The sequence below is a fragment of the Danio rerio genome, chromosome 12 (genome assembly GCF_049306965.1).
Source record: "Danio rerio strain Tuebingen ecotype United States chromosome 12, GRCz12tu, whole genome shotgun sequence".
Classification (NCBI taxonomy): Eukaryota; Metazoa; Chordata; class Actinopteri; order Cypriniformes; family Danionidae; genus Danio; species Danio rerio.
Window position 1 is genome coordinate 14,720,134 of NC_133187.1, and position 26,933 is coordinate 14,747,066.

Below are 26,933 nucleotides of genomic sequence, written 5' to 3' on the forward strand. Positions count from 1 at the left end.
ATTAATAATGTTAAATACTCATTAAAACAAACAAACAAATAAAAACATCTCCTGTGTGTATATATACCCTTTTGCCAATTAAGTATTGCCATTAATGTGAGTGGCAAGTATTGTTTTGATTTATTCTCTTATCATACACATTTCACAAGTTAAGCCTCACTCTAACTACACAATTTTTTTTATTTATTCATTTTTTTTATTTCACAGCCATTTCGTCTAGATAAAAAAAAACCTTGATGTGTCATGGTACCAATTATATGAGTGTTTCAGGTATTGAGTGTTTATCCACAGGTGACAGTTTTACCCATACAAAATGCAAATAGTAGATTAGTGGATTCATGCAATGGGTGTTTTAAGAGCTACATGAGTAGTTTCCCAGCAACAGCTGAAAACAAAAAAGACAGAGAGTTATCTTCAAGGATAAATTCATATAAAAGTATTACCTGTACTGCCTTTTGAATCAAAACACCAGTGATGTGTATGTCAGGCTACTCACCAGGCAGCAAAATTGTCCTGGCTATTGGTTTGCAACATTTATCTTTTTATTCTATCAACGTGGTTCTATGATGACATGTCATACAGGTAAGTGTACTGTTGCCATATAACATAATTTCATAGAAGCAGTGCTTTCTTTTTAGTTTTGCCATTTTAAAAGATGCCTTTTAAATAATCTGATAATTAGGCCCGAAGCCAGGATGGCTAGGTGCTAGTATGCAAGTTTTTGACTCTTAAAAAGCATAGAAATACAATATTGTTGGCAGATATTTTAAAAACATGCTAAGTGATGTATTTATTAATCTCAAAACAATGCTAAAACCATTATTTCAAATAAAATAACCAAGGACTAAAATTATGTTTAGAAATCAGATTCCATGACAAAAGTTCCTGTTTGATAGCTTAATGAGCAATTTAGTGATTATGAAATTGCATAACAAAAAGAAAGTAAGGTATCATGGTGGCACAGTGTGTAGCACAACCGCCTCACAGCAGAAAGGATGCTGGTTGAAGCCCAGGCTGGGTCAGTTGGCATTTCTGTGTGGAGTTTGCATGTCTTTGTATGGGTTTCCTCCAGGTGCTCTGGTTTACCCCACAGTCCAAAGACATGGGCTATAGTTGAATGAGCTAAATTGGCCGTAGTGTATGTTTGTAAATGCAAGTGTGTGTTTGTGTTTCCCAGCGTTGGGTTGTGGCTGCAAAGGCATCTGCTGTGTAAAACATGCTGGATAAGTTGGTGGTTCATTTCGCTGTGGTGACCCATGATTAATAAAGGGGCCAAAAAGAAAATGAATTAATTAATATACACTCATCAGTCACTTTATTAGGTACACCGGTTAGACCCATTTGCCATCAGAACTGCCTTAAATTTATTTCAGGTGACTGTGGAGGCCAGTATAGTAAACTCATTTTCATGTTCAAGAAACCAGTCTGAGATGATTCGAGCTTTATGACATGGTGGCCATTCTCCTCTGATCTCTGGCATCAACAAGGCATTTGCTCCCACAAAACAGCTGCTCATTGGATATTTTTTCTTTTTTTGACCAATTTCTGTAAACCCAATAGTTTGTTGTGCATGAAAATCCCTGTAGGTGAGCAGTTTCTGAAATACCTAGACCAGCCTGTCTGGCACCAACAACTATGCCACGTTCAAAGTCACTTAAACGGGTGGTCCAGAATGTAGTTAGGCTTGGTTGTGTTTATAAGATGCAAAGCAATGTGCTCATGTTTCACTTAAAGGAAATTACGTTATTTTTCCATAAATCTCACTTTGATCATATACAGCTACTCAGCTAACATAAAAATGACAGTCACATTTCCTAGTTCCTCTGAAAGGCCTGCCCTCAAGTGACTCTGATTGGTCATGTGTCATAATGTGTTGCGATTCAAGGATCGACTCCACGTCACGCCCGTACAAGCATGCGCTTATTTTTGTAAACAGTCAGTCAACCTCATGCCCCCTTTCTAAAATAAAGTCTGGCAAGTGTCTAACGAGTGAAAATGGGGTGCGGCTCCTTTTAGAGAGATTGCCGTTGTGTGTGTGTGATCTGACAGGCCCGGAAGTATTTGAAATTCAAAATGGATTCATTGTAAGCTTTGCTATGCTTACTCTGTAAAAACCAAGGTCTCCCTTTGCATTAAACTTTGAGCGTCTTGTTTACACAGCTACATTACACATCACCTAAAGTTTAAAATATGATATCGTGGTGTACCACCCCTTTAAATCACCTTTCCCATTCTGATGCTGCTCGGTTTGAACTGCAGCAGACTATCTTGACCTAAATGCATTTAATTGCTGCTATGTGATTGGCTGATAAGAAATTTGCTTTAATGAGCAGTTGAAAAAAGTGGCTGGTGAGTGTATGTACACATACTTTCATTTTCCTTCGGCTTAGTCTCTGATTTATTATAACGAACCGCAAACTATTCCAGTATATATTTTACACAGTGGATACCCATAAATACATAAAACTTGAGCCTAATATAAAAAAATCAAATTACAGTTGGTCCAATTGGTTTCTATCACTTTACATAGGACTATTTCTTGTTATGCTGATAAACAGGGTTTTTCAAAAGGTTTATTCTGGATAAAATTGATCCGGATTTTGTAATCCTGTTTTTGAGATCCGTGATCACATTATCCAGCTTACTTTTTGAGCCAGTTTTTCAAAGCAACATCAGATTGGATCAATCTGATCCGGATAGGAACTTTACAAGATCACTAAATCTGGATAACCAGTGCTCAAACAGGATAGGACATCACAATGTAGAACTATATATATGTAAAGAGCAACAAGTAGAATAGCCAACGTGGGCTATATAACTTTATTTTTATTTGAAATGAAAACTAAGAAAATGTAATATTTATTAAAATAATAATAATAATAAAAACAAGAAAAACAACAACCCATCCTCTTTAGGCAGTCTGCTCATCTGAGACCTACAACACTGTACATTGAGGATATTTATAATAAGTTTCAAATATGGATGTATATAAAAAAAAGACTAAATGTCAAAAACTCCACAAAAATTTCAGACTTCCTCATCTGATGTGGAGAGAGCAGCTTGTCTGAGCGTAGCCTTTACGAGGCGGATCTCAAGTCATTGGCCTTGGTTTGCTGCAGTTTGGTTAGAGTCAGTTGTTCCTCTGCCAGATGAAGCTGTGCTTCGGCCCTTTCAGTCTCTTTTTGCAAGTGTTGAAAGATTTCAAAAATCAGTGATTGACATTCTTTGCTTTTTTTTGTTTTGTTATTCTGTAATCATTGCATGCATCACTAATAAATATTCTCAAAATAAAAATATATATATATCTAATATATATATATATATATATCAATTAGTGACAGAATAAAATAGATTTTGGTCAATTTTGACAGCTGTTTGGGGGATTATTTTATGAGGCCAAACTCTTTCTACTTTGCTGTAGGCCTATACTGAAAGGCTGAATATGTTAAAGCCTATAATCACTATAGCCTGATGGATGAACAAATAAAGTTAAAACCTTATGAAGAAATAGTATATCTCGTAAGATACTGCATGATCCAAAAATAGTATTATTTAATAAATTTTTAAAGTTTTCATAACATTTTGGGCACGCTAAATCCACCCTTTTGATGGGATCAGTTTAATCCAGGGTTTTTGGATCAAAGTGCTCCAGATCCTACAAAAAAGGTCTTAAAAACCCAAACTAAAGGTTTGGTCCGGATCAAAACCAATATTGGATTATGTGATCTAATCCGATTATGTAATCCGTTTTTTCTTTTGAAAAACCCATTTTCAAGATTTGATCCAATCCCTTATCCAAAATCCTAGTGGATTACTTTTGAAAAACCGGGCCCAGGTGTTATTTTGCTTTGCCATAATTATCTAAATGGCATGCATATGGGTCTGTGAGAGTTTGGACAGAATTTTGAAAATGATAAATGTTGCTGCTAATTTGACCTTTACATTACTTTATTTTATGCAAAGTACATTTTAACTGGTCAGCACTTTTAAAATGAATATTTGAAGTAGTTTAGAAGTATTGAGGGAATCTTTTTTTATTCCATGAGCTAAGCAATTAATATGCTAGTCATGCTATAATTTAAAATTTTATTAGGCTATATTCCAATATGGTAAATAATACATAACTGATGATTAAACGAATATTGATTGCTGGTGTATGAAACTGAAACTGTCTCTTACTGTTAGTATCTATTTTCATCAAATCTGTGGGCCAAGCGGAAGACGCCTGTCCCTGCCCCTTTTGGCACCCATTGCGACTGTGGATCTTATCTATTGGTTTAATTTTCTCGCTGCTGCTAGCTTGCAGCTAACGTTAGCTTCCTTGATAGAAGCAACTTCCTAAATTAGGCTTCCGTAGCTCAGGCGGCGTTTAAAGGCCTCGATATGTAATTTTACCGTTACATACAATGTGTAAATGGTTTATGTGAATCATTTATGTTTTATATAAATATATTAATAGGTATATGGTAAAATTATAGAAAAGTATTGTTGATTTATAGGGAAACAGCTAGGTTTGCTAACACGGATACATTTAGCTGTACGTTATGCTGCTATAACAGGGATCAATGTGTAATATGTGATTTAAATTATTTTAATATTGGAATCATGATAAGGACGTCAGGGTGTTTGATGTTTAACTTAGGCACATAAATATCTCGGACTTTGGAAAGGACCGAACTAGCAGCCTACTGTTTATGAAAAACCTTCGTCTTTGTGTGGTTTGCATTCGGCAGAATCTTGCAGCAGCCAGAGTTTCAGGCAGCACATCGGAGGTAAGGTGACCTCTAACAGGCTTTTTAAACAGGGAAGTGTGCCTATAATTTAGGTAACGCCGTTTCTTCTCGGCTCCATATCGAATCAACTGTTTGCTGAAGCTATATTTGTGTGCGATAGTTGTAATGTCGTTGTGAAACGTTTACGTTAATGTAATACCACACCACGATGGTGGAGCTAAACACGTTCTGTATTTTAGTTTTGCCAAAAAATCGTGACTCAATTATCTTTTACGAGTACAAAATTGTTTACATCTAAATGCAACTACATGAACTCGTTGCACCACGATACAGATGAGGTGTCGCCGGAAAAGGCTTCTGTCCCGCCAATTTAAAAAAGACTGCTGTTTATTGTGCTTTTATATGCTGCATTTGAAATCTCATAATTCCTTCACGTGCCGAGTGGACGTCGACGAATACGGCGTTATTGTTTACTGCGGTTTTTGATGCAATGGCAGGTTATTTAAGTGACCCCAACCTATGTACGTCTCAGCATTATTTAGGGCGACTAATGTGACGTCAAATTATGCTGTGATAAAATGGCAACTTTAAAAAAGTCAACAAATTCAGAATGCGAATTTAGTCCACTCAAACTTGCACCTCATGAAAGCAATTTTTACTATAAGTTATAATGTTATCCTTTAGCAAGTCCAGTCTAAGCAGTCTTTGTTTTGTTGTTTAACATCATAATCTTCCATTCTACAATACTTAAAAAGCATGACAGAAGCTAAAAGTAGCTACAACTTTTTACTAAATTGTAGTCTCTGCACAACATTAAATAAACAATTACATAAAACACAAATTATTGGAACTTGTTTTAAACAAACAAGAGGGAAAAAACTCTAAGCTGCCAACGTCTTTTAAGTACCTGTTATCGGAGTAAGTAAGATCAGGGTTCCTTGCCTGCATGAAAATGTGCAAATTTTTGACAAGTTTTGCTTGCTTGAAAACATGCTAGATATAGTACAGTTTTTCATTCAGATTTACAGTATTATAAAGGACTATAAAGTTTTGTAACTTTTGAATTACATGTTCTAGTGCAGGGGTGTCCAAACTCGGTCCTGGAGGGCCGGTGTCCTGCATATTTTAGCTTCAACCCCCCTTAAACACAGCTAATCAAGCTCTTTCTAGGTATACTGGAAACTTCCTGGCAGGTGTGTTGAAAGAAGTTGGGGCTAAACTAAGCAGGACACTGGCCCTCAAGGACCGAGTTTGGACACCTCTGATCTAGTGGGTTGTCTTCTGTCATCTTTAAGATGTGCGTGATTTCACGAGTTGTGTCTTTGGACAGCTGGCACATTGGCATTACGTTATGACCTGTGATCACATCATTGTGGGTGGCAACACAAAACTTGCAGACCTTACATCACAATAGTTTTACCAACCAAGTGTTCGATCGACTGGAAGGTGGAATGAAGGTCTATAAGGACATTGACGTATCTAAAAAAAAAAAAAAAACATTGCCGCCATCAGCCAGTTAACATTAAGAAGAGGTTACAAAACTTGGTGGGCATATTGGACGCATGTTTCAAACAAGAGAGAAAAAATCTAAGCTGCCAGCTTCTTTTAAGTACCTGTTATAGGAAAATAATAAAATGAAAAATATGGAAATGTTAAGGTATTCACTCTTAAAAGGATAGTCAATCCAAAACTGAATATTCTGTCACCATTTATCCAACTTTTTGACTTTTTTCCCCTTGTTTTGTACACACGAAAATATGTTTTGAAGAAAGCAGGAAAATGTGACTGATAACTTTCATTGTATTTGTTTTTCCTACTCTGGAAGTCGGGGATTTCAGGTTTTTAGCCTTCTTCAAAATAATTTCTTTAGTGTTAAACGAAATAAACACAACAATTTGGAATTACTTGAGGGTAAGTTTTCGCTTTTAAGGTAAACTATCCCTTTTTAAAATAAAAAATAAAAAAAATTAACAAAGTATTTGCCTGGTTAAATCTTATTAACTTAATGGGTGGAGGTTTATTTTACCTACATGGAGTGAGTAAGCTTTATATTATAAACATTAGAGTAACAAAAACCTATTTTGTAGTTATGTTGTATTTTTAAGCTATAATGTAAAAGGAACACAGATGCAAGAATAGGCATTAAAGTATATTTCTTTCACTTCAGAAAAATAGAGCTGAGTGATACTACATGATTTAGCAGTCTACATGTGTTTGTTGAAACATATGCATCAAATTTCACAAACATGATCAATCAACAAAATATACTATTAAACATAACTTATGCCTCTTTGGGGTTTTTTTTGGTTTTGTTTTGTTTTTTTACTTTTTTTGGTCACCCTACATTGTGGCTAGTAGTTTTCCAATAATAGTCTACTGATCTCGTGCTCCGTTAAGGCGTGCTGCATTATGATTGGTTGTAGTAGCATACTGCTGAAAAGTATCAGTCTGGATCAGTGTTAATTTTGTTGACAATTTTTGCCCTAATTTTTGTGACGAACAAGTTTCTTCTGACAAAAACTAAATAACAGTGATGACGACAACTACAATAAAAATATACTAAAATTTTTGTTGACTAATAAAAATGAGACGTGAAAGTGATTAAGGGATTTTTTTTGGAAAATTTCCAATCAGAATCAATCCTAGTTTGTGATGCATGATGCACACATGCACATTTGAAAAGTAACTCATCTAGAGTAGACATGGGATGCAATTACATTATCAACCTGTCTGTCAAATTAAACTATAATGAAATGGCAACAACTGAGAGACAAGGAAGATTCACCTTTGAGCTCGAGATAAAAAGACTAAACTGCATGGGGAGGGAAAAGCTGATAAAAACTACTATTCTGAAGGGGGTCACACACCAGATGCACCGCTCGGCACCTTGCCACTATGTTCTACGTAGTGCCATGCATTTTAGAATTCTGAACATATTACATAGTTTTCTAGCAGGGTATGCACACCGGCGACGCAAGTCTGAAGCTGTCCATGGCGCCCATCTACTATTCAGAACACTGTTCTTATTTATGCTGTGACACAGAGCTCTATATGAGTAGTTTAATTTTAAATAAGATGTAAATGTGTGCATACGGTGTACGTTACTTCCAACTGTCATATGCGCAATGCGGCACTGAGGGGCGCATCTGACGTGATATCATTGAAGTGACATCAACATGCCAGTGAATTATCCGGAAATTCACGCAAAGATAAACTCTATCTTTTTTTATTTACCCAAGTTATTGCTTTTGCTAAGCTGAAACAGTATAGACTCTCGAGAAGACCTTTAGAGAATTGCCTCTGTTAGGTTGTTTATTATTATTTATTACATCGGTAAGTTATGATCATGCATTCATTTTCTTGAGTTATTTCCTTGTCATTTTAGCTGGGACTACAGTTTAGCTAACCCTGAGCTAACTTTCATTTAGCTACATGCATTAGAAGCTCATTCTGCGATGGGATTAATTCTTACGTCTATAAGGTTGTAATGTTACTGTAGTGCTATAATCTCCAGGAGTCGCATTCTTATGAAACTGATTAGAAGTGAAGTGCACTTATTTTTTACGTACATCTTCAGTGTAGAATTCCTCTATGTGAGTTAACACAGCCATGGGACTGAGTGCACATTTTACAAGATAACCCTTTATCATTTGACAGTCATATGTCATGCGAAAGCTGGGGGCATGCCTTGTGAGCCATCCAACTATTTTTTGTTCTGATTGGCCTTTTGTTGCCCATAGAGTTGGTGCTTTAATTTGTAAAAACAGAAAGTGGTTTTGTTTTGTAAATGATTACGTACTGATTTAAATGTTTAATTTTTAGGAACAATAAATAGTGGTTTAGTTCTGTTTATTTAACTTTTTGACTTTATAACTGTCTAATGTGCCCAATTTTCTTTTCCAGAGACACATCGGACTGCAGGTGCTCTCATGTAAACCTCCTACCTAAATGCTACACCTCCTCCTCCCTCAATTCCAACATCATCCATGACAGTGGAACACTTGGGAGCTATTGTGAAAATTTTTGGTTCAGCATATTAGAGGAATGTCCTTAATTTCTAAGTATTCAAGAAATCGGAATAACCTGATAAAAGAACAACTAACACTTTGCTATTCATAAGCTGGTTGAAAACTCATGGGATACGAACATGTCGGAGGTCGGAGAGCGTCGGCCAGTCAACACAGATTATGCAGTTTCTGTGCTGGAACAGCTAAAGTTTTTCTACGAGCAGAAATTGTTGACTGACATCACACTGCTTGTGGAGGAGAATGAGTTCCCCTGCCATAAGATGGTGCTGGCCACCTGCAGCTCTTACTTCAGGTGGGTAGATTTAGTCTTTGTAAACACTTGAATATTTAAAAGGGTTGTGAATAGTATATCGATAAGAGTGCCAAATTGAAACTTTTAAAATGTTACTGGTGCTCTCTGACACACACACACACACACACACACACACCTGTTTACTGTACAACATACATTATACTATTTGCATTTTTGTGAAGATAAATTAGTTAATTCTGAATCAAAAAGCTTTTTTAAAAAAAAGCCTGTATAAATGTTTAATCATTTGGATCATTACAAAACAGTATTTAATACAAAACTGTTCTTGATGTTTCTGTCTCTGTAAATCAAATAAGTCCAGCAAAACCTTATTGACTTTGAGTACTATCTGTCATGACATTTTTAAGTATAAAAGTATGGTAGTTAATGCCACATGCACTGTAATGTTTTGTGTTTAAAGATTAAAGATTTAAAGATCAACTAAAGGAGAGACATGATCATATATAGTATGCATTTATGTGTCGTGGGCTTTTTACCAGAGTTAACAGTCGTTGTGTTATGCTGCGTTCACACCAGATGCGGATGAAATGTCAATTGCGAGTGATTACGTGTTAAGTCAATGCAAAAACGTGAATAGACATCCTGCGGCGCGAGTTGAGCATTTTGCATGATTGATGCGCTTAACACGTGTTTTGAGCAAATCACTCGAGTTGGAAAATCTGAACTTCAGGTATAGTTTCTAGAGGAGTTGATGAACTGTGTGAGTGCACCTCTGAATGGATCTAGTGGACTAATACACAGCTTCAAACGAATCGACAACCTTTTCAGCTTTCATAAAGCACATTAACACTGCTATTCTCTCAAAAAAGTCTGTTTGCCATTTACCAACGAAGTTAGTGTCGCCGGACAGACAGAAGCTCTGCTCATGGCGTGAATCTGCATCTATTGTGTAGTGAATTTGGCGCGCAAATAAAGTAACTCAATGTTCATGGTACGATTTTAGTGTGAGTGCAAGCTCACATCAGGTTAAAACTGAACACGAGACGTGAATTTTTTTTAAAGGACTGTTTAGATAGATTTATTACTAGGGATGTAACGGTATTGTAAATACCGTCATACCGCAATATTAATTTTTTTCGATATTACCGAAGTCGCATGACTCGGTAAAACTATAGGTCTTCTGAGAAAATTTGCTCAGGCGAATGAAGCGAACGGGAGATAGCTTAAACTACATTTCCTATAAGCCCAGGCGTGGCCATAATCCTTTGCGGTCTGTTGTCGCTACAGATCCAGTAATGCAGAAATGGAGTGTGCTGCTAGTAGCGGAGATGAAAAAAAAGATGGAAATGATCGAACCTAAAGCGGGTGTTGTCGCCGCGCGCTTACTGAATAGCAGTGTTGTCGCGCGCGTTCTGATCAGCTGTGTTGTCTCGCGCGTGTTGTCTCGCGCCGAGGGGGGGTTGAGCGCGCATATTCAAGAGCGGTGTTGTCTACTGAAGGGCTGTACGGAGGTTGTGTCGCGTCGCGGGGGCACTTTTGATCGATTTGGAAGGGCATTTTCTATCCAAGACTAAAAAGGGCATGTGCACTGCACAGGTTGAGCCCTATGTGTGCACGTGCCTGCAAGTTGGGGAATACGACTAATAGCAGTCATGGGGACTGCAGAAACACAGCACACTGTTCAGATTGATGCAGACATTGACTTGTACCGCAAAGAGATCTCTATCTCACTCATGGTTTGTCTTCTCAAGTGGGGGAAAGACAATGCACAACGTTACCCCACTGCTGTTAACATGGGCCAAGTCATATCTCTGTCCCAGAATCCTCAGTCCCAAATGAGAGGGTTTTTTTCTGTTGCAGGGGACATTGTAAATACCCAGAGATACCAGCTTTTACCAGATTATAGTTATATGATTATTTTCCTTTAAACCCATCTCTATCTAAGTAAGTGAGTGAGTGATTAAATGTTGAATGTGATGAGTTTTCAACAATACTAAATTGAAACTTAATTTTTTTACATGGTTTAATAATTTTTTGTTATTAAAATTGAAGTTCCTGTTTCAAAGCTTACAGATAGATGGCTAATTTGTATGTCATTGACACTTTTGGCACTTTTTTGGAGTATTTTCAAAAGTTTTGTTTTTCCTGTAAATGATTCAATAAATACCGTACCGTGACATTCATACCGAGGTATTACCGTACCGTGAAATTCTGATACCGTTACATCCCTATTTATTACTCATTCTTACTGTTCAATGAACGCAAATTGTAGATTATTAAAGAAGCAAACCCCTCACTGCATGATGGCTGCACCTTTAGCAAACCTAATTCCTGCGGCACAAGGACTTTATGATTATTTATGAGCGTCAAAAGTGGTTGATCTGTTCGCCGAAATATTTGACTGCGTGTCACTGCATACCAAACGACTAAAACAATATAACAAAAAAAAATGTCCACTGTGCTGTGCGAGGGCGCTTCTTAAACTGAACAGCGCATCATCGATGATGCAAGCCTGCTCAGGTTCGAATGTTATGTGAGTGTGGACTGCTGGGGGAGACAGGAGGGGGGGACAAGTGTGCTTCGACCTGGTTCAAGGCAACTGTATAGTGTGAGTACGCTCTAAACATACTGTAGTTGCTTTTGGACAAAGTGCATGAGAGAGTGACACCAGCGTTCCTTGCCTGCATGAAAAATTACTTATTTTTGACAAGTTTTGCTTGTTACACAACTGAAGACGTGCTAGATGTAGTACAGTTTTCGTTCAGATTTCTGGTTACCTTCAGGTCACCTACTATATGATTAAGACTTCCTCTGAAAAAAAGCCAATGGTTTGTCTGCAAAAATGGCATGATGTTTACTTTAATGTAACTAATTAGCAAAAATTGGCAAAATCTGCTGCCAAATGGTACCTTTTTGATAGGCGTGGTGTACAACAGTCAATGTCATTCTCGCCCAGTTCTGATATAATGTATGAGTAGCACTTTTTATTTAACAGATGCTTTAGATACATACATTCTTAAATGTTATTGGGCTATATACAGAAGTATGCAAAAGTACTTTTAATTTTTCAGTAACCTGCATCAAATGCTTCCGGTAAACTGTGTGCAGTTACAATATCGGACCGTTTAAGCTTTTTTTAATCTTCACTGTCTATTTTTTTAAATTAAACTAATATATGCTTAATGTGAAAACATGATTTCTGAAAACTAAAAACTTCACAACATAAAAATATTTCTCAATTTAAAAAATATGTATTTATATATATCCTGGAGTCTGGAGTTTTTGATCTGCTTGAATAGACTGCATTATTATTAAATATTTTTGTTTCATACATTGTGACATTTTGCCATCTTTAGGCATATGTCTTTCATCTTAATTAACTATAAAGAGCACCTGCAGATCAGCTACTGGCATTTGAAGCCAATGAAGTATTGTGGGTATCGTCAGTGGTGGACTTAATTTAATATTTACATTAATTTTATTGTTTGTCTTATTTTCTGCCATTTACATCAGCAATCCATCCATTAGTAGTATTCTCTCTTTCTCTCTCTCTCTCTCTCTCTCTCTCTCTCTCTCTCTCTCTCTCTCTCTCTCTCTCTCCCTCTCTCCCTTATTATTTTTTTAGTTCCTTTTTTTAACTGGATGACTCTGTTTACCCTTTTTAAAATACCAGTACAGAATCTTTAGGTGTTAGTTCCACTGCATTTCCACCTGCAGCACTCAGACTAATGATGATCTGAAGATTCCTCATCCTGTTTTTAAGGACTGAGGTTTTATTTCATCTCATTACTTAAGCAAAGATGCTGAATTATACACTACAGCCATTTTTTTTTGCCTTATCATTGCTCAGTATACTATTTTAAATGATTGTTGACTTGCTTTGAATATACCCTCACCATATGTCTGTTACTTTTAATTTCCTTCCATATTGTAAGCATTGACCACCTTCTTAAAAATAAATCAATTTTCTATTCTGATCTTTAGCTTAGGCAAATAACCGAGAAAGCACCAAAAGCCTAATTTTTATGATGTCATCATAAACTGTGTACTTCTTGCTAAGCATTTTACAGTATTTTGAAACTTCAAAACTACAAGGCACTTGCGTATTTTGCTAGAAAATATTTAAAATATTATACCATTTTCGTGTACCCTATCAAATATTATTGCAAAATACTATTTTGTATTAGAATTACATTTATCATAAATACTGCCCAACCTTGTTTCTAGGCATGATTATTGAGTATTATTTATATTATTTATGCAATAATTTACCCATTACATCAGTCTTTGTGTCTATGTGAGGGCATTATGTCCATTGTGGATTTTAGGTCTCTAAAAGACATTTTCAATACTCTACCATTTTTGCCACTAAAACAGACTTTCGATTATCAACTCCCATATTAGCCACTGGATGACAGCACAAGATCACTTAGGGATTTTCTTTCTTAAAGTTTAAAGTCACTGAAATTGACCCTTCACTAAGCCCCGCCCAAAAACCACCACCCATCAATCATGGCTTAGCAACTGTATCTACTAGCTACGCGCAGGGGTTCTGTCAAGCTTTCGAGCGAGTGCATATGGATTGTGCAAATCTGATACCTGCTATCCTTAAAGTTTGGACGGGGCGGTGGTATTTTCTCCCTTTTAAAACCTAAAACCTAAGAGGAGAAATGCCAGCGTGGATCAAGCTGTGTGAGGGAAGCTAAAGGAGTGGAGCTAAGTTGGTTTTGTTTTGATATTCCTGACACATTCAGTAATAGAGAAACAGTCTATTACATTCAGTAATAGACAGACGGCAATAACTCACACACCTCTTACCCTAAACAGATCTAAACTGTGTTTTCTACAAAAACACAAAGCTGGTTATGTTTCACAGCTGTCTTATTCCTTTTTTTCGCTCTATTGTGAGTAATGCTCCGTTTAAGCCTTCGACATAACGTTAGTAACTTAGTCATACTAGCGAATGGGTCATAAAGACATTAATGTTCCGGAAAATATGAATCTGCAAATCTGTTGCTAACTTTACTGAACTTCATATTTTTATGTATTTCAAGCCATAAATATTTGAAATTACAAATCAACAAAACAAAGCAGAGATATGATCACAAACTGAGCACTTGCGATCAATACTTTACCAGCAGCTGTTTTTCAGTTATTTATAAATAGTACACAAACATACTGCCAGTTATATAACTTACTGTACATGGTTATGGGTCAATGATGTTAATATTCGGCACAAATTCATCAGTTTCCCTTTCTGGCTGTTCTTTTTATGAATGAACTATGTAAAAGCACTGTCATGCATGTTTCCTTGTCGGTTAGTAACGCTATATTTCATTGCACAACAATTAATCTATCTGGCTTTTTGGCTAAAAATAGAGAAATCATGGTTTCATTTGTTATTATTAGATTATTTTTAAATTTCACCTTTCCTGCTGAGCATGAGCTAAGCTGTTAAATGGCCAGCGTGTGAGGCGGCAAGGCTGAGCTAGCTTAAATTTTGATTGATTTATTCTCTAATCGGTTGCCTATTATATCGTGAATATACCCCGTGATGCATAGTGCAGTCCTTTTTTGTCTGGCTTTCTTGGATATCTCACCTGTTCGGAAAAAATTACAATATAACCCTGGCAATATCTGACACCGGTGTACACACATTGTAAAAGCCGTGCCAGGTACAAAAGCTTGACAGGCGTAGCAACAGTAACTAAGGAGGGCTGTGCTTAGCGAAGGGTCCATTGCAGTTCGGATCATTCTGAATTTTGACATGGTATAAACATCTAAAATCTAATTTAGTTAGACCTAGACTTAAGCAGCATAAGTGTCATAGGTCCTCAAATGCTTGAACCCTACATATCGCTGATTGCAGCTATACTTAATATTAAAAAAGCAATTATTTGTTTAAACACATTTTCCTTAAATCAAAAAGGAAAATGTCTGACAAAGTTGATAAAATTGCATCAATTAGTTTTGACTGTTTCATAAAATCCTTTCTTTAAATCTTAAAAACCTTAATTTCCTTTTGCCAAAGAAATAAATTGATGTCTTGCATGACTAAGGAGTGATACAGTTTACAAAAAAGTTTTCATTATGAAATTAAACTTAAAAAAAGGTTTGTTGATACAAAACTAAATGAAAGTGTATTTCTTTTTTATTGTATTTGTTTTTATGTGTGTGTTTTATGTGTTCCCACAGGGCCATGTTTATGAGTGGGCTCAGTGAGAGCAAACAGACTCATGTTCATCTTAGAAATGTTGACCCCATCACACTGCAGACCATCATAACTTATGCCTACACTGGCAACTTAGTCATCAACGACAGCACTGTGGAACCTCTCTATGAGACGGCCTGTTTTCTTCAGGTTAGAAAGACATGCATATACACTTCCAAAGGTTAACATGCTAAAAGTTGTTCTTTCTTTGCCCATCCATTTTTTTGAAAAGTAGGCTGGTTATAAAATTACAATTATATACATATATAGTTAAGACATGTTTGCTTATTTCTAATTTTCATCGTCTTTCCCTCAGGTGGAGGATGTTTTACTGCAGTGTCGAGAGTACTTGGTCAAGAAAATCACAGCTGAAAACTGTGTGCGCATGCTAAGCATTGGCGATATGTTCAGTTGCACTGAGTTGAAGCAAAGTGCTAAACGCATGGTAGAGCACAAATTTCCTGTTGTCTACCGACAGGAGGCTTTTCTGCAACTCTCGCATGAGCTACTACTGGACCTCCTGAGCAGTGATAATTTAAATGTGGAGAAAGAGGAAACCGTACGTGAGGCAGCCATGCTGTGGCTGGAATACAACATGGAAGGACGTTCTCAGTATCTCTCCTCTGTCCTCAGCCAGATTCGAATTGATGCACTTTCAGAAGTGACCCAACGTGCCTGGTTCCAAGGTCTTCCACCGAATGACAAATCAGTGGTAGTGCAGGGCCTATACAAGTCTATGCCAAAGTTTTTTAAGCCCCGACTGGGCATGACCAAGGAAGAAATGCTGATATTTGTAGAAGCTGAACCACCAACTGAAAGCCATCCAGTTGTGATAGGTCCACGTCACACGGTTGTCTGTTATAGTCCCCAAGCAGAGAAGGTCTATAAACTGTGTAGCCTACCTGGAGACTTGCAGAAAGTTGGCACGTTGGTCACCCCTGACAATGATGTTTTTATTGCTGGTGGACAGATACCACTGAAGAGCACTCTAGCTACCCATGGCAGCAAAAGTGGCAAGCTGCAGGCTGCTTACTGCTCGGTGGACAGCTTCTACTGGTTCGATGCCCAGCAAAATGCTTGGGTGGCCAAAACGCCCATGCTTCATGCTCGCACTAAGCCATCACTGGTGTTTTGCCAGGGTTTCATATACGCTATTGGTGGTGATAATGTGGGAGGTGAGTTGAATAAACGCACAGTTGAGCGATATGATTGTGAGCGGGATGAGTGGAGCTTGACTAGCCCTCTTCCCTGTGCATGGAGTTGGAGCACGGCAGTGACTGCCCGGGACTGCATCTACATCATGACACATGACCTCATGTACTGCTATTTCCCTCGAGCTGACACTTGGGTAGAAATGGCCATGCGACAGACAAGTCGATGCTTTGCTTCTGCAGCTGCGTTAGGAGACCTCATCTTCTATATCGGTGGTCTACATGTTGTGGGCAACTCGGGTTTGCGTTTGCCAACTAGCACTATTGATGGCTCCTCCATTACAGTAGAAATATATGATGTCAACAAAAATGAATGGCGCCTAGCTGCCAACATCCCAGCCAAGCGCTACTCTGACCCCTGTGTGCGTGCTGTGGTGCTACAGAATACGTTATGCATTTTTATACGGGAGACACACTTAAATGAGCGAGCAAAGTATGCTCTGTATCAGTATGACCTTGAACTCGATTGCTGGTCCTTGCGGCAGCCCGTGTCGGAGCGTGTTCTTTGGGACCTCGGCAAAGATTTCCGCTGTGCCATAGGAAAATTATACCCATCCTGCCTTGACGAGTCACCCTGGAAGCCTCCCACTTACCTCTTCTCCCCTGATGGAGCTGAGGAGTTTGAGGTGGATGAGGACATGGTGTCACTGGCTCATGTATAGTTAATGGTATCATCTTTGAAACTAACCTGTAATTTCCACTCTTCTGGATTAATGCTCTTCTGTTTATAGGAAAGGTAAATGAGCTGGAGGACGGTCTTCCCTGAAATGCCTAGCGTGCTCATGGAAATAAAATGTTTATTCGGAAACTGAAATATTTGATTCAAACTATGATTTTCATCTCTATTATCGAGTTTGAGAACATGAATATTTCATTTCTGATACCATTACTGTTTTGGCATTCTATTTTAACAATTTAATGGTGATTATGATAATGATGATGATGTAATAAATCTTTTTTGGTTGAAAATGGTATGGTACACTCAGACTCCTTAAATGCTTCAGTGTTCTTTTGTCTGGTTGATTTTCTAGATATGAATTCCGATTTTAATTTAAATAAATGTCAGCAGGGTACAGGAATGTCAAAGGAGTTATGTATTTGATGTTTTGTTTTGCTGCTGCTTTGGTCACTTGCTTGTTATCATTTTGGATCTGTATCTCCATACTTCATGTTCTCTGTGGTCCACTCAATCTGACATATTTTGACCTATCAAAAGGTTAAGTTTCACAGTTACAAATAGATTTGCTTCGACATGTCAAGGCACTGCCTTACTTGGCCTTCTACTCAGTTGAGTTTTTACTATACAATATCATCACCACTATTAAACCACAGTTTTATTATGATTTTGAATGATAAGCTGGGTGTTGCATAATTAAGCCCAAATGCTCACCCTTATTCTTTCCGTGTGTACAGAATTCCACAAATAAGATTTGTATTACCAAAAGGAACTTTTGTTTTTGCCCATGGCGACTATGAATAAGGTGATTTTTTTCCCTCAATAATAATACAAGTATTATTTTTTTGAAAATAGTGAGCATTGTTGCCTCACAGCAAGAAGGTCTCTGGTTCGAGTCCTGGCTGGACCAAGAGGCTTTCTGTGTGAAGTTTACATGTTCTCCTTGTGTTTGCATGGGATTCCTCTGGGTGGTCCGGTTTCAATCACATTCAAAAGATGTGGTATAGGTGAATCATTCATTCATTTTTCTTTTTTTTTGGCTTAGTCCTCTTTATTAATTTGGGGTTGCCACAGCGGAATGAACCGCCAACTTATCCAGCATATGTTTCATGCAGCGGAGGCCCTTCCAGCTGCATTCCATCACTGGGAAACATCCATACACACTCATTCACACGCATACACTACGGACAATTTAGCCTACCCAATTTACCTGTACCACATGTTTTTGGAGTTGTGGGGGAAATTGGAACACCCGGAGGATACCCACGGGAACATGAGAACATGCAATATCCACACAGAAACGCCAACTGACCCAGCCAAGACTCGAACCACCATAGGTGAATTAAATTAACTAAATTGGTCATATTTGTTTGAATGAGCGTGTGTGCGTGTTTTCCAACACTGGGGGTTCACAAGTTTGTGTACTGTCAATTCTGAGTTGTGGCTGGAGTAATTGGTGGTTCTTCCACTGTGGCAACTCTTGATAACATTTGGACTATAGTGATAATAGTGATTATCTCTCACTGTTTGATCAAAACAAGGAAAATCAGGAGTCATATACAACTTAAGTTGGCCAAGCTGATCTGGCTTGGAAAAAAAAAAAATTCTGTGTGGGTGGGAATTACATGTCCCTCTCTGCTGATTTGTCAATCAAACTTTAAATCATGTTGTCATCAGCTGTTTAATCTACTTTTGATATCTTTTTCATCAAATTAAGATGGCAAATCAAATGATGGTGTGCAAGGATAGTGAAAGTGATGTTGCCAGTAGGTAGCAGCACACATTTGTATTACTAGATGAGTCGCTTAACCAATTAATTTGAATCAATGATTAGATAAGTGTTCCTACTGGACAGAATCCAAATGTTCATAAATGATCATACTTACTATCACTAATATATAATAATGTTAATCTCTATTTTAAAGTTATGGCTGCTGCATATATTACACTGAAGTTGCATTCGCTCCACGCTGTACAATGTGATATTTTGCCATGGACTAGAGCTGGTCTACTTTTCTGATCTGTCCCAGCATTAAGATGCTGAAGTATTAAATAACATTATTTTAAGGTGAGCATCAGTTGCAAAATGTATGTAGATGTTATTCTGCTGCACAAAACTGACAAAAACAGCTGATGGCAGATTTTGATGTTTCATTGACCGTCATTAATCAGAAGAGAGTTGGTGTGTAATTCCTGATCAAGCAGTTTATCACATTTCCATTTTGTGTGTAAATATTTGAAAAATTAAATAAACAAAATAATTGTGAGAAGGGTTAAATTTGGCATTTGTCAAATAATTATTCGTAAGTATACGCAGGGACAGGCAACAATAAAATAAATAAAATACCATATACTTAAATTTTAAGTGCTTCAAAATTAACTACAAAAACCGCAGCTGCAACATTTTTGTATTTTGAAAATACTTTAAAAATACTTTTGAAAAGAAGCATGAAATTTATTTGCAAACCTCCTATATTTGATCAGTTCCTTTACCATTTAACATTGTGGCCTAAATGGTTAATGAGATTTGTAACCCAAAAGTTGCTGGTTCAATTTGCGGTAACGGCAGGAATTATAGATGGGGGAGTGAATGAACAACACTCTCATTTTTCCATTCCCCTTGAGCAAGGCACCAAACCCCTATTGCTCTCCTATGGTGAAAGCAATAGCTTCCCACTAAAACCAAGGTAAAACCATACCTGACAAGGCTCATTTCAGGAGGTATTTATAAAGATGTATCTTGTGTTTCTCTTTAATTAAAATATACATTTTGTATAAATTTAATAAAATGTCCTGTTGCCTCACAGCAAGAAGGTCACTGGTTCAAGCCTCGGCTGGGTCAGTTGGCGTTTCTTTGGAGTTTGCATGTTCTCCCTGCATTCGCGTGGGTTTCCTCTGGGTGCTCTGGTTTCCCCCACAGTCTAAAGACGTGGTACAGGTGCATTGGGTAGCCTCAAATGTCCGTAGTGTATGAGTGTGAGTGAGTTTGTATGGATGTTCCCCAGAGATGGGCTGGAGCTGGAAGGGCACCCGCTGCGTAAAACAAGTGCTGGATAAGTTGGCGGTTCATTCCGCTGTGGCAACCCCGGATTAATAAAGGGACTAAGCCGAAAAGAAAATGAATGAATGTCTCGAAGATGATAACCTAATGTTTTAACCATTTACTGCAGATAATCAACAATATCTGTTGATTGTGTTTACCATTGTGTGGTATAAAACTACAAAAATCACAAGACACTTATCAAATACCAATTACAAATTACTATTTTGTATTTGAAATACATGTATCGTAAATACTGCCCATCCCTGGGTACGCAGACCTTTATTATTTTTGGTTTTATCAAATTTTTATTTTGTGCGTGAAAACAAAATGTGATGAAAACAAAAATAAATAGTTGAAAAAATACATTTTTATGTTTGAGAGACGGGTCAAATTTGGCACTTCCATTTCTTTGTTTTCCTGTTTTGACAACAAAAATGAGCATACCAATTACACAGACTGATACCACGTCCTGATTTTACATGGTTGTAAAACAAACTAAGACACTTGAACACACCAGAGATTTATTAAGTGTAATTTCATTTTTTTAATAACATGGAGAGATTTTGCCACATAAGAACAATAATCAAATCAAAAGTCCCTTCAAGTACAGGAATTACCTTAATTACAGGAGGAAAAACAGTGCTGTTTTATGAAATATTACAATGTTAAAGGCAAAATGTCCCTCTAAACCTGATAGAAATTTTAACAAATTGATCTTTCTAGAATTAAAAAAAAAACATTTTGCATTACAACATAGACATAACACTCTTGTTTCTAACCATGTAAGTACACTGAAGGTGCCAAATATAAAGTGGGACCTTAATTTGTTATTACATTTTTGTGTTACAAGAACTGATCCAATCCCAAATAAGTAAAATTATTTACAAAAGCCACAGTCTGATTAATGATCACAATATTTGATAACACTTTATTTTGATGGTCCATTTGAGTATTAGACTGTCTGCTTAACATCTGTTGATAGTGCTCCTTTAAGATTTAATTTACTATGAGAAACTTTGCAATTACGTCAACTTACGCTAACCCTAACCCCAGCCAGTCTACTTATATAATCTAATGAGAATTTGTTGCCATGTAGATGCAATGTAACTTAAATTCAACAAATGGACCATCAAAATAAAGACTTGACATATATATATATATATCCTGTTTGTATAGGGGAAAAATACAAATAAAAAATTTGGTTACCTGATCTCAGAAAATACATTTCATTTTCAAAGGTGAGAAACCCATTAACACACCATGGAAACATGTCACAGGAACCAAAAAAAATACATTATTCCAGCATATATAAACATTAAACTTTTACATTAAGTACTAAATCTAAAATTAATATTATAAACGTTTTTCTCATTCTCTATAAAATACATCTTCATACAATATAACAACAGAGATGTGTGCAATGTCAGAAGCAGTATTGTCTTTAGTATTAAATACAGTAGTAAATATCAGTCTGAAGACTGCTGAGAAGAAGTGACTGCTGCGGTCGGCTGAGCCAGCATGGAGAACCAGGATGACATGGCTGATTTAGCAACAGTCAAAGCTCCACCTACCGACTGACCTTTAAAAAGAATAATAGAGCAAGAACACATTGTGAGCAAAGTAATCTTTTGAGCAATAAAGGTTTTAAATGATAATAAATAATACAAAAACTGACAAGTTCTAAGAATCAAAATTAATATGGACCAGCATGTCCACAATTTGTCTGCACTAACATATTTTAAACCATAATATCATGACAAGGTATATATCACTTAAAAGCTTAGAAATTTTAGTTTTCATAATTGGGTGATATATTACTAATACATTAAAGTACTTTATTAATTTGCAAAAAGATTATATTGAAGTGTATCATAGTTCAGTTAATTTTTTATAGGCAGAAAGCATCCACGTATGGAAAGACTGGCAGAAACCCATTTAAATGTTTTTTTTTTTTTATTAGTATTATGAAGTTTATTGAAATTTAAAAAATTATTGTTTTCACTGCAAAATTGGACAAATCTAATCTTTAAAATTAGACCAAGCTGTGCCCAAAGTATTCAATGTTTCCAACAATTTAAGTTAAGCTTTTCAAGAATCTTTGTGTGATTCTGGAGTCAGAGTTTCAGTAGTCATGTCAAAGCAGTAAGTAAATCAGCATACTATCATCTCAAAAACATTGTAAGAATCAAATGCTTTGTTTCCAGTGAGAACTTTGAAAAACTTGTTTATGTTTTTATCACCAGCAGGGTGGATTGCTGTAATGGACTCCTTACTGGCCTTCCCAAAAAGACAATCAGACAGTTTTAGCTTATCGTAATTACTGCTGCTAGGATTCTGACCAGAACCAGAAAATCAGAGCACATCAAACCTGTCCTCAGGTCTTTACCTCAATACATTACAGACTTGCTCACTGAATACAAAGCCAACAGATCACTTAGATCATTAGGATCAAGTAAATTAGAAATTCCAAGAGTTCAGTCAAAGCAGGGTGAATCCGCCTTCAGCTACTATGCCCTGTGCTGCTGGAATCAGCTTCCAGAAATTGTCAAAAAATTTTCAGATTAGCCACTTCTTTATGTAAAGCACTTTGAACTACCATTGTGTATAAAATGTGCTACATAAATAAACTTGCCTTTCCTTGCCTAAACATATAATTTTCTCTTCTATAAAGCTGCTATCAATGTGGTAAATACTGAAATCACTTTTGAATGGCACTTTCTTTTTACTTTGACTTTTGGATTTGTGATCACATGCACCGGCAATTTTCCGGAAAAGTCTGTATGTGTAAACAGGCCTTTTTTGAAAATTTTCCGGAAAGAGAAGTTGTAACATTACCGGTAATTTGCCGGAATGCTGCACTGTGTAAACGCAAAAGGAAGATTGCCGGAAAGAGCGCATGCTCGTCTAGAACGTGCTGACGTGAGAAGTCTTTTTTTAGCCAATCAGAACAGTCAGACGCATTCACGTCTGTGCGGTTTATGAAAAAAAAGCCTTTGAATATTTTTCATGACACATTTAGCCGCTAGATGTTAGTCAGACAATGTGTATATGTTCCTTCTTAATGCCAACTTTGTAAACAACTGTCGATGAGACGCTTATGATTAAGCAGTTGTGTGTTTACCTTCAAGCTCTGCTTCCTTCAGTTGCTTGACGTGTCGCGTGTGCCCGTGAAGGTGTGAGCGCCAGCACACACACATATTATGTACATCTTGAGATGCGAAAGTGTTTCTCAATATGTTTTCAATAGGGATGTAACGGTATTGTAAATACCATCATACCGCAATATAAATTTTTTTCGATATTACCGAAGTCGCATGACTCGGTAAAACTATAGGTCTTCTGAGAAAATTTGCTCAGGCAAATGAAGCGAACGGGAGGTAGCGAAAACTACAATTGCCATCAGCCCATGCTTGACCATCATCCCTTGCGGTCTGTTGTCGCTACAGATCCAGTAATGCGGAAATGGAGTGTGCTGCTAGAAGCGGGGATGAAAAGAGCTGGAAAACTCTAAGGCCCTGTTTACACTAATGCGTTTTAGTTTGAAAACGCATAAGTTTTGCTACGGTTACGCCAACCGTCCACACTACGCCGGAGTTCTCGAGCGCCGAAAACGGAGCGTTTCGAAAACGCTGGAGAGGCCGTTTACATTCTGAAACGCTGCTGCTCCGTCTCAGTGTGGATGATGGAAAACGGAGACATCTGAAAACGGAAGCGGGGCTGCAGACATTCGCCTCTCTGATTGGGGCTTTTCCTGAATATTAAGAACACAGTTCAGTCCTGCATTATCTCCGTGTAAGTTCAGACTTCGCAAGTTTGATCAAGGCTGCAGTCTCTTCTTCTCAGTTTGATATGGAAAAGCAGATTATACCGAGGACACGGGTAAATCTTCAAAGGGAACAGTGTACTTAATAACTTCATTCACATCACCCTGGCTTGTTTCACTTTCTCAACAATAAAATGTAAACATGATTTAAGGAACTGCCTATTTTCATTTTAATATTAGCAACTTAGACAGCAGACATGTTGAGGCGTCGTGCTGCATAAGATGAGCGTCATCTTCACTGTGTGGATGTTTATAACAAAACGGAGCCGATAACAACTGCCTCCTTTCAATTTTAGTGAAAATACGAAACACAGTCTCTCTTTTGCCAAAACGTTACCTGAGAACAAGTAATAGATTCCAATGCCCAAAGTCAGGGAATATGTCGTTAGATAAAGACAACAAGATAAATGAAATATCCCGTTTAATAAATATAGTGAGATTAGATCCAGCGGGAGATGCTTGATGAGAAGTCCGACTAGCAGAGCTCTCATCTGGGTAGATGGGCTGAGTGTGATTAAATGTTGAATGTGATGAGTTTTCAACAATACTAAATTGAAACTTTATTTTTTTACATGTTTTAATAATTTTTTGTTATTAAAATTGAAGTTCCTGTTTCAAAGCTTACATATAGATGGCTAATTTGTATGTCATTGACACTTTTGGCACTTTTTTGGAGTATTTCCATAAGTTTTGTTTTTTCCTGTAAATGATTCAATAAATACCGTACCGTGACATTCATACCGAGGTATTACCATACCGTGAAATTCTGATACCGTTACATCCCTAGTTTTCAACAAAGTTGTTCACAACACTGATCCATCCACAAAGGTTATAATGTAGTCAAATGTTTACAAATACAAGCACAGCCGTTTAGAGGTTATTTCTGGTTAATGATGTCAGAGTTTACCGGTATTTTGGAACGGATGGAAATTTCTGGAAAAATTTCGTAACGTCCTCACCTGTGTGAACAGCGCTTTTTTGAATGTACCGGTTAAGTCGTTCTGGAAATTTTCCGGATATTTACCGGTGTCACTGTGTGAACGGGGATACTGACTGCACATTTCACAATATAAAATTGTAAGTGATGCTTCTCTTTTGTAATTTCCATGAGACCACAGAAAGACTACAGTATGTTACTTCCATCTCTGCTCACTTTGATGCAGTAGATGGCAGAGCAACAGGAAAGGATGATCTGATGTACCCTTTTTAAGGCCTCATTTGCCCTTTTGGGATATCTCTGTGGTCCTGGTGGGCCTGTAGAGAGATCCAGTTGAGTTCTAGTTTCCATCTTTCAAGACTCATGTTGGCTTCCATAATGAGCGTTTGATGTGTAGAAGCATTTTGAGTCAGCAAATCACACTTATATCAGTGTTTCTCAACCATGTTCCTGGAGGATCATCAGCTCTGCATATATTACATGTCTCCTTAACAAAACACACCTGATTCAGGTCAAAAGCTCATTAGCAGAGACTTAAAGACAGGTGTGGCAGACAAAGGAAACATCTAAAACCCAACCTGGCGATGTGCTCACATCATTTCAAGATCAGGTAGTAAGCCTGCAAGCACTGCCTGTTTAGCAAGCAGATCCAGCCCTCGCAGAATATTAAAAGTTCCAAGGCAGCTCTTTGTCTATTTTTTAGGCTGGTAGTAGGGATATGCCCTCTCCAAACAGAGGTTGTTGCACTGAACAGTGGGTGCCGTCACCTTGGCTTACAAGCATCAAAGCAAGCTGTACTCGCCTGTGGGTAAGAGCACACTCTACAAGGAGTGTAGCCTCCTCTGTCATGGCACCACGTGACACCACTCTAACAGACATAGAGCTGGGTGTGTAAGCTATTACACAAGCAAACAAGATTGTAGTTGTACATTTTCAGAGAAGTGCTTATATTTTCAAATGCTTTAAAATGGTTCCTTGCATTGTTTGAGAAATACAGCTAGACAGGGTTTGATTCGAAGGAGAGAATTGGTCTACAAATGCCCCTTGTTTTGATCCACATTTTTGATCAGATCACAATATTTAGCATGCATTTAAATCTTATGGTCGTTCTGACCAATCCAAATGATTTTTTTCAAATAAATGCAAAAATGTATTTTCAAATGTAGCTAGTTAAGCTAGTTAAACCTGAATAAGGGAACAGAGGTGTTACACCTCCAGGACAACAAATCTAAACTGCCAGCTGAATGCTGAGCTGTGGCTTAGCTCTTCGGTGACAATCTGAGCCGTGACTGTACATGGACCGCTTAAATAAGTGTATGTATAATGGGGGCGCTACTGAGTGCCGAATAAAGTAGTTGTGTTTCTGTGGTCCTCCTCTCTATTTTTGACATTATTCGGTCATTATTTTGATTACTGGGTTTCTTTGTCAATATTTTATATTTCTGTTGTATAAATATCAGCATAATGACTAAGCCTAAAACAGAAAAAGGAAAGAAGATGGATAAATCGTCGAATGACCTTCATCATCAGTCACTGCCGGGAATGGCTGACCAGGCCGCATCAACCTCTGAGACTATGTTAAGTGTAGAGCCTGAGGCGGAATCTAACAATATTCTTTTGGCAATACAAAACATGAGAAAAACAATGACTGATCGATTTGACCTCCTGGAAGCATCTTTGGCATCTACACAGGCATCTTTAGTGACTCTCAGGGACAGAATCAAAGAGGTCGAAAATGCTACTGTGGATTATGAATGCCGCCTCACTCTGGTGGAGCAGAAGTGTGCGAAAATTTTGTAAAAAAATTAAGCCCTACGTAATAAAGTCATCAACTTGGAGGCTCATTCCAAGCGGCAAAACATTAAAATCGTTGGCTTACCCGAGAAGATCGAGAATGGGCGACCCACGGATTTTCTGACAAAGTTTATCCCCGACCTACTGGGTGCAGACAACCTTTCTAGTCGTTGGAAGTGGACTGCGCTCATCGGCTGGGTCAGCAGCTCTCCAGAGAAGGCGTG

General features: G+C 37.4%; 2 protein-coding genes across 6 annotated transcripts in view; one reads left to right on the top strand and one right to left on the bottom strand.

Moving 5' to 3' along the window:
• The first annotated feature begins 268 nt into the window (after positions 1-268).
• kbtbd2 (kelch repeat and BTB (POZ) domain containing 2) lies at positions 269-17,405 on the top strand. Of its 2 annotated transcripts, none has more exons than XM_073917721.1 (4): positions 269-582; positions 8,637-9,053; positions 15,210-15,375; positions 15,542-17,405. In XM_073917721.1, exons 2-4 carry the CDS (start codon positions 8,881-8,883, stop codon positions 17,096-17,098), a joined length of 1,896 nt encoding a protein of 631 aa, XP_073773822.1. In that variant the 5' UTR covers positions 269-582; positions 8,637-8,880; the 3' UTR covers positions 17,099-17,405.
• Positions 17,406-20,661: 3,256 nt separating this feature from the next.
• The window catches only part of avl9 (AVL9 homolog (S. cerevisiase)), a 45,994-nt gene continuing 39,722 nt past the window's right edge, over positions 20,662-26,933 (bottom strand). For 3 of the 4 annotated variants that reach the window (XM_073917900.1, XM_073917897.1, XM_073917898.1), the window contains one exon: positions 20,676-21,734. In XM_073917900.1, the coding sequence (XP_073774001.1) occupies positions 21,622-21,734 (113 nt within the window). In that variant the 3' untranslated portion in view covers positions 20,676-21,621. Of the gene's footprint in view, positions 21,735-26,933 lie in introns of all 4 variants that reach the window. The other variant, NM_001327830.1, reaches the window with a different exon arrangement.

What these genes read in the sequence shown, in the direction of transcription:
- kbtbd2 (XM_073917721.1), top strand. Translation starts at nt 8,881, where the DNA reads ATGTCGGAGGTCGGAGAGCGTCGGCCAGTCAACACAGATTATGCAGTT. An exon ending in ACCTGCAGCTCTTACTTCAG is followed by an intron (nt 9,054 to 15,209) that starts GTGGGTAGATTT and finishes GTGTTCCCACAG; the next exon opens with GGCCATGTTTATGAGTGGGC. An exon ending in AGACGGCCTGTTTTCTTCAG is followed by an intron (nt 15,376 to 15,541) that starts GTTAGAAAGACA and finishes TCTTTCCCTCAG; the next exon opens with GTGGAGGATGTTTTACTGCA.